At 39.6% G+C, this 6677-nt stretch overlaps 1 protein-coding gene across 1 annotated transcript; it reads left to right on the top strand.

Annotated features, from left to right (window-relative positions):
* The first annotated feature begins 1374 nt into the window (after positions 1 to 1374).
* Positions 1375 to 4562, top strand: zgc:162730 (uncharacterized protein LOC564559 homolog). Its single transcript, XM_034115066.1, has 2 exons — positions 1375 to 1488; positions 2098 to 4562. Exons 1-2 carry the CDS (start codon positions 1459 to 1461, stop codon positions 3325 to 3327), a joined length of 1260 nt encoding a protein of 419 aa, XP_033970957.1. The 5' UTR covers positions 1375 to 1458; the 3' UTR covers positions 3328 to 4562.
* Positions 4563 to 6677: the final 2115 nt, after the last annotated feature.

Below are 6677 nucleotides of genomic sequence, written 5' to 3'. Positions count from 1 at the left end.
CTTTGTCCAAGAGTCAATAGCTCTGCTCAGATTATAAAGCTATTTCAAGCTTTATCATTGATTTAATGTGCTATAAACATATGTATAGGATACAATATCAGAGTTTAGATATGCAAGTCAGGTGGCTCTGTATGAATACAGCCTTTGTGATGTGTTTATCAAGGAAATGACCCTGAATGAGTGCATTAAATAGTACCTTACAAAATAACACGCTTTTTACTGTAATATGGTTTGAGCTGCTCGCTTCTCTGAAGTCCTAGGAGAAGGAAAACAAAAAGACTGCCGCAACACTCACCATAGAAACTAGAAGAAGGAAAAAAAAAACACTGACAATAAACTTCTGGTAATAACATTTTCAGTTTTGTTTATGAAGTGATAAGTTGAAGAATGATTTCTGCTGTTAGTCATAAATATTCTTCCTTATGAAGCTTTCATAAAATCAACTTTTAAAATGTGCTTGGTATGGTTAAAATGTACAAAGTATAGAATTTATGGTGGAAGAAATGCTAGAGGAACATGGTATTTCTGATGACAGCAGATGAGTATTGGGGTTGATTCTGTATAGATTGCTTAGGCCTGGTGTTTATTTTTACTCAGGTCTATCTTGTTTTCAGCCCAAAGGTTTCTGTCTTCTGCTAATCAATACTCCTGTTGGTTGAGTTCTGATAACTGTTGGACTTGTTCACTGCTTTGGTGGAATATTGGATCCCCCAATCACAACCAAAACCAAAGTAAATAAGAGGAAATATAGGTGCATGATTTCCGTCAAACAATAGGGTTCAGTGATTCTCAGCTCTCTAGGAAATGAGAATGCTTAGAAAATGTACAGTACGTGATGACACTTCCTGAAAACCCACCATTAGTCATAGGAATGTATATACTGTAAATATATGCCTGTGTATGAGTGTTCAAGTGTTTGCTACAGAAAAGCCAGCTTAACTTGTTAATGTGGGATGACAGTGTAAAGGTTTAAACAGCAGCCTTATCTGCCACTTCACAACTGGGTGCTTCAGATCCAGAACCATTTCACACAGCTGGAATAATGTATGACTGCAGGAAATCTCTAAATGAACATAGAGAATAAGAATAAACGTAGGAAAAACAAGTGTGTGCTATAGACCTATAGCATGAGAGCTATGTAAATGAGCCACTTTGCTTTCACATATCTACGAAACTGAAGCATTTCACACAGCTATAGCTAAAAATACAGTTTTCTTTCTTTCTTTTTTTTGTGTTGTTGTTTTAGCACCCGCCCTCTGAGCTCACTGTGAAACTTGAGGCGGAGGTATGGTCATCCGGGAACATAGCAGTGGAAACTCCTCCTAGATCTGGGGGAGGGGTTTCTGAGGCACATAAAGCTGAGCTGAAATCTAACTTGACTAACGTCTGGAAACAGGTACAAACAGTCAACCCTGGATCAAAGCTGAATCTTCTTCTTTTTGGCCAAAGGGATACAGCATGTCCGAAATGCTTGACATCTTCACGAAGGTGAGTTGAAGTTTAGGAATTTTGTTTTGGAAAGAAAAAGTGTTATAAAGTGTGAGAGGTCAGCTTTGTAACTCCTCTCCACAAGTGGTTGTTTATTCTTGGGCATTTGTATTCCTCCGTGAATCACTGATTTGACAGTGAATTCCTTTTGAACCGAGTTTAGTCACAGAGGATTTCTTCAGTTTGAAGATTTAATGAGATAAAAGAGACAAACTTGTTTGTTTCTTCAATTTCAAACTTCCACTCTCTGAATATTCATGAGAAATAGAAACAGTCAAAACTGCAATTATATACATTTAATTTGTATTTCGTAACTGCATGAAACTTAGCAGATGAAAGGTTTTTTTTTGGTGACTTTACATTTTTGTTTTGTTGTCTTCTATCTTAAATACATTGTTTTGGCATTTGTGTCTTATTTCGTTCTTCAAGAAAAATGTAATATCCTAAACATTAACCTATTCTACATCATGTTATCGTTTGTTGAAAAAAATACTCTAAATAGACGGTTTTGTAGGAAATAGGTTAACAATAAAAATTGATAATACGATATATTTCTTTGAAATTAGTAATAAAGGCGTGTATAGTAACTTTGTCAATCTTCTGTAACAGAACCTTATGAACCTGGCCCTGGATGAAGCGTTGCTTCCGAAACAATCTCAAATCAAAGCCCCGGGGCAGAGTCGGCTGCACCGGTCAGCCTCCTTCTTCTCTCCCCCCTCCCCTCCTCCCTCCTCGAGCCACAGCTTGAGCACCGAGCATGTTAACAATAATGAAAACGGCAGCCCTTTCTGGTCCTCCAACATCTGGAGCCAGGGCCCTGAATCCAATCCGAAACAGCCCACCTTCAGGCCTGACCGCTCCATGAGCCTGACGGAGGCGAGCAGCAGCCTGCTGTCCTCCTTCAGAAAGCTGTCTAACCTGGACGCTTTTCCCTCTACTACCACTGTGGCTCCACCGCCCGGCTTCGCTCCCTCGTCTAACCTCCCACCCCAGATTCAACAATTGGTGGCCCCCAATCGTTACAAGACGGAGCTGTGCCGTGGCTTCCAGGAGACTGGCAGCTGCAAGTATGGCAGCAAGTGCCAGTTTGCCCATGGCGAGGCCGAGCTGCGTGGATTGTTCCGCCACCCCAAGTACAAGACAGAGCCCTGCAGAACCTTCTACAACTTCGGTTACTGCCCCTATGGCTCACGCTGCCACTTTCTCCATGAGGACAAAATCAGCGGAGGTCCGCTACCATCTTCCAAATACCAGAATCAGCAGCAATCAACTCCTGGTGGTCAGAATCCACGCCACCAGTTGCGCCAAAGTGTCAGCTTCGGTGGGTTCCTGGGCTCTTCACGCAGCTCGCCTCCTCCCTCATTCCTCTCATCCTTCAATGATCCTAATCTAGGCTTCAGCCGTGCTAGGTCTGTTTCCCCACCTCCCGCTGACCTCCTCTCCCCAGTGTTTGGTGACTCCCTGCAGCGGGAGCCAACAGCATTCCAGTTTGGCAACCATCAGACCCGTGCCAGCACCGGAGACATCCACAACATTCCTCTCATCATGGAGCCAAAGGCCTCACGCTGTGTGTGTGGCCATGGAAATAACTTTAACGGCAACAACAACAGAGTCTTCAACAGCATTGAGGATGGGCACAAGCAGGACATGCCCTTTTCTGGTCCCGGAGGCCACGCAGGATTCATGAAGCCTGCTGGCCTCCAGCGTTTTTCCTCCGAGGACTCCCTTGAGGACAGCTACAGCAGCAGCAGTGGAGGCTCCAGTGGAACCGAGTCTCCAACATTAGACGCAGCCAGTAAGAGGCTCACTGTGTTTGAGCGTCTATCCCTGTCCGACTAAAGGGATGGAAAAGGGAAGGAGCTGAAGGCGACTGTTAACGGCGCTTATTTATCTGAACTTTCTGCAGAGCCAGATCTGATCAGGACAAGTCCATTTTTTAAACAATAACACTTAAAGTTCTTAATTACGTTAAAATGGAACTTGACTTGGGAAAACTACACATGATGAGATGATTTTAGTACCCAAATGTTATCAGACTATTTTTATACTTACAAATATTATGTAGCTTATTCGACCTTTGTATGTGGTCTTCCATAAAAATGAACTCCTCTGCAGGACTTGACAATGCCAGTAAATATTCTGGTTTGTACTTACCTTAAATCTGTAGTGATCAAAACGGCTTATCTTTAGTGAATCATTAATTCCTACGCCTTAAAGATTCTCCCTGCCTCATAGGCTATTTACTCTTGGTGCCACAAACAGTATGTTTGATTCAGTAGCCTTAATCAGTGAGACCTGACATGTGTCATTGATGCCATTTTATCTGTGATATGCACTTTACAGCTAATCCTAAATGGGAGAAACTGTCAAGTCTCCCAGTAGCATTCAACCAAAGCTTCATACTTCATTCTGCTGTGTGTGTGTGTGTGTGTGTGTGTGTGTGTGTGTGTGTGTGTGTGTGTGTGTGTGTGTGTGTGTGTGTGTGTGTGTGTGTGTGTGTGTGTGTGTGTGTGTGTGTGTGTGTGTGTGTGTGTGTGTGTGTGTGTGTGTGTGTGTGTGTGTGTGTGTGTGTGTGTGTGTGTGTGCGCGCGCATGTAACCATGTCATTTTCCTCATACCTGGGGTGCAAGCATGTATAAGTTGCAGAATGCTAAAAGATCAAAGTGTGCTAGCAGCAAAATGTATGTCAGTGAGTTTGGATTTTAATATCTGTATCCTGACAAACTTTACGAGATTTATTATGTAAAACATTCTGTTATCTTTTCTAGTTTGTAAATTGCACCCCATCATTAATTGTCCCGTTTATTTGACAACCTGGTTCAGGGAGTTTAACACCACAGTATTCCTTTCGGTTATTGGTTGCCTTGTGTTGTTTAACTTAAACTAATATATTTATTATGATATTTATTTGTGTCTAAGGAAAAAAAATGTATTTTGTACTTATTTATGGAGAAATATTTCAACGTCTGTGAAATACCAATGTGAGAAAAAGCAGTAAAAAAAAGAAAATCTTATATTTTTAATTGCCTGAAAGGGACAAAACTATTTCTGAATAAAGAAATGAATGTATGCTTGTTTTGACTCCAATGTGTTTTTCAAGAATTACATGCTTAAACATATAAGCCGGCTACATACCTTAAGGATTATACAATAATGTAATTTGCAGCTTCACATTAACAGTTTTGTACTTTTTTATGTTTTTTTAAGGGTAGGATTAAGGCTAAAGTATAAGTTATCCTTTTCCTTAAATATGGGATGTTATCAATACTAACAACAATTGAATTGATGATTGTACAGTCAACACTATTGGCCCTATCTTGTAAGCAGTAAATAGTGCAAGAAACATTTTTAAATAAATACATATTCAACTTATCAAGGAACTTTATTTTACACCGCTTTTTAATAAATGGCAGAAAATTAATTATTTTAACTGAAACTATTTTACATGAAAGGTAAACCCCGTTTCACTTCTGATAGTTCAGAACATCACTGTCTTTCTAAATACATACAACACTTGATATTACATACGTTGTTTTCTGAGGTTATATACAGAGAAACAGAAAGAAGCATGGATGTGGAACTATGAGCCTTTGTTTCTCCCTCTTCTGTGTGTTGTGGCATACAGTGTCTTTGTTGTGTATACAATAGACTACAGCATTTGGATCAAGTCTAGGAGCACGTACATATTATCCCACTGCTTTCAAACCATCAGGTTACAAAAGATACTGCAAATTGGTGTAAAAATACTTTTGGATCATACAATTCTTACAAATAGGATATGAAAACATGTATGTTTCCATAAGGTCCTACAGTACACATCAAATGGCAGGTCCAAAACAATAGTTCACATGCAAAACAATTATTGATTGAGAAATCTAAAATAATATGGAATTGCAGACACTTGATATGAAAGTCAGCCCTCACTTAACATTGGTACTGATCCAAATCCCTTTTAGGCAGCATCATTGCAAGATTATCATGCAATTTAGTGATCTGGGAGGGAAAAAAAACACAACAAAATGTACGTGTAACCACCATGCTCAGAATTCACATGTGGTTGACGCCTGAAATAACCTACCTGGCCACATAATTAGGATGACTCCACTTTGGTCATGGACAGACAAGTCATCCATCTCATCCATCTGTTCTTGAGTAAAACAATAGGGAATAATGTAATATAGATTTGTAAACGTATATACTATAGGAATGATAGGGCCAAGAGGGCTTAAAAAAACATTTGCATTTTATGACCAACCAATGCAAAACATGTTGTCTCTCTGTCACATCTGACATATTTTATGTATAAGCCAGTGGTTCTCAAACTTTTTCTGTCAGGCCCCCCCTTTGGAGAAAAAAAAAAGTTGGGCCCCCCCAACACAAATAGTCACGTAATGGGCCAAGTTAACATTTATTAAAATGCATCAATATGAACGTGAGCATTCCTTTAAAAAAAAAAAAACAATCACTTTGCTGGAACAGTGATAATAAAACAATGCTCCATAAGTCTGTGTGGTCCAAAAAACAAAAAACATAATACAATTGTGCAATCCCTTTGCTAGAACAATAAGTTATAATACTTTGCCACTTTGCAATCTCAGCAACAAAACAGAACAGAACTGTAAACAGATTTTCTTTTTCTTTATGGATATTTTACAAATCACTCCCCTTTTAAACTTTATTCTTCTTTTACTGTCATATAGTATTTCATACCTGTTTTTCATTTATTCTCTTATTTTTTTATAACTATAATGATCGTATAAACGTGTGCCTCGGAAATAATTGTTTACATTAATCGTGACCAAACCGTTTGAGACCCACTGAGATAACTTAGACTAAAGTTAACTATCTAAACACTCAGAGAGTCCTTTAGCTCACTGAGCCTCTCAGTCTGACAGGAGAGGACTCTCCTCCACCTTGTTGTTGAAAAAGCTCCTTATACCCGTTAGCGTAGCTCGCTAGCACCAGAAGCTAACAACAACAATCTCCGGTACCGGTGCGCTCTCTCTCTCTCGCTCGCGCACGCACACAAAATGGCTCGTTCCACACACACAGAGCAAAGCTTGAATGAAACACAGAGACCCAGACGTACTTGTACTGTACTGTATCATATTATTTTCGAATCAATAATTATTCAAATTAGGATTTTCTTTTTTTTCTTTCTCCTGGCCCCCCACTTTGAGAAACACTGG

Source organism: Trematomus bernacchii, unplaced genomic scaffold, assembly GCF_902827165.1.
Source record: "Trematomus bernacchii unplaced genomic scaffold, fTreBer1.1, whole genome shotgun sequence".
Taxonomy (NCBI): domain Eukaryota; kingdom Metazoa; phylum Chordata; class Actinopteri; order Perciformes; family Nototheniidae; genus Trematomus; species Trematomus bernacchii.
This window is presented reverse-complemented; position numbering and strand designations above follow the sequence as displayed.

Excerpts from the sequence above, each read along its gene's own strand:
- zgc:162730 (XM_034115066.1), top strand. The coding sequence starts at position 1,459 with ATGTCCGAAATGCTTGACATCTTCACGAAG. Across the intron at positions 1,489-2,097 it reads TGCTTGACATCTTCACGAAG|AACCTTATGAACCTGGCCCT; the intron begins GTGAGTTGAAGT and ends CTTCTGTAACAG.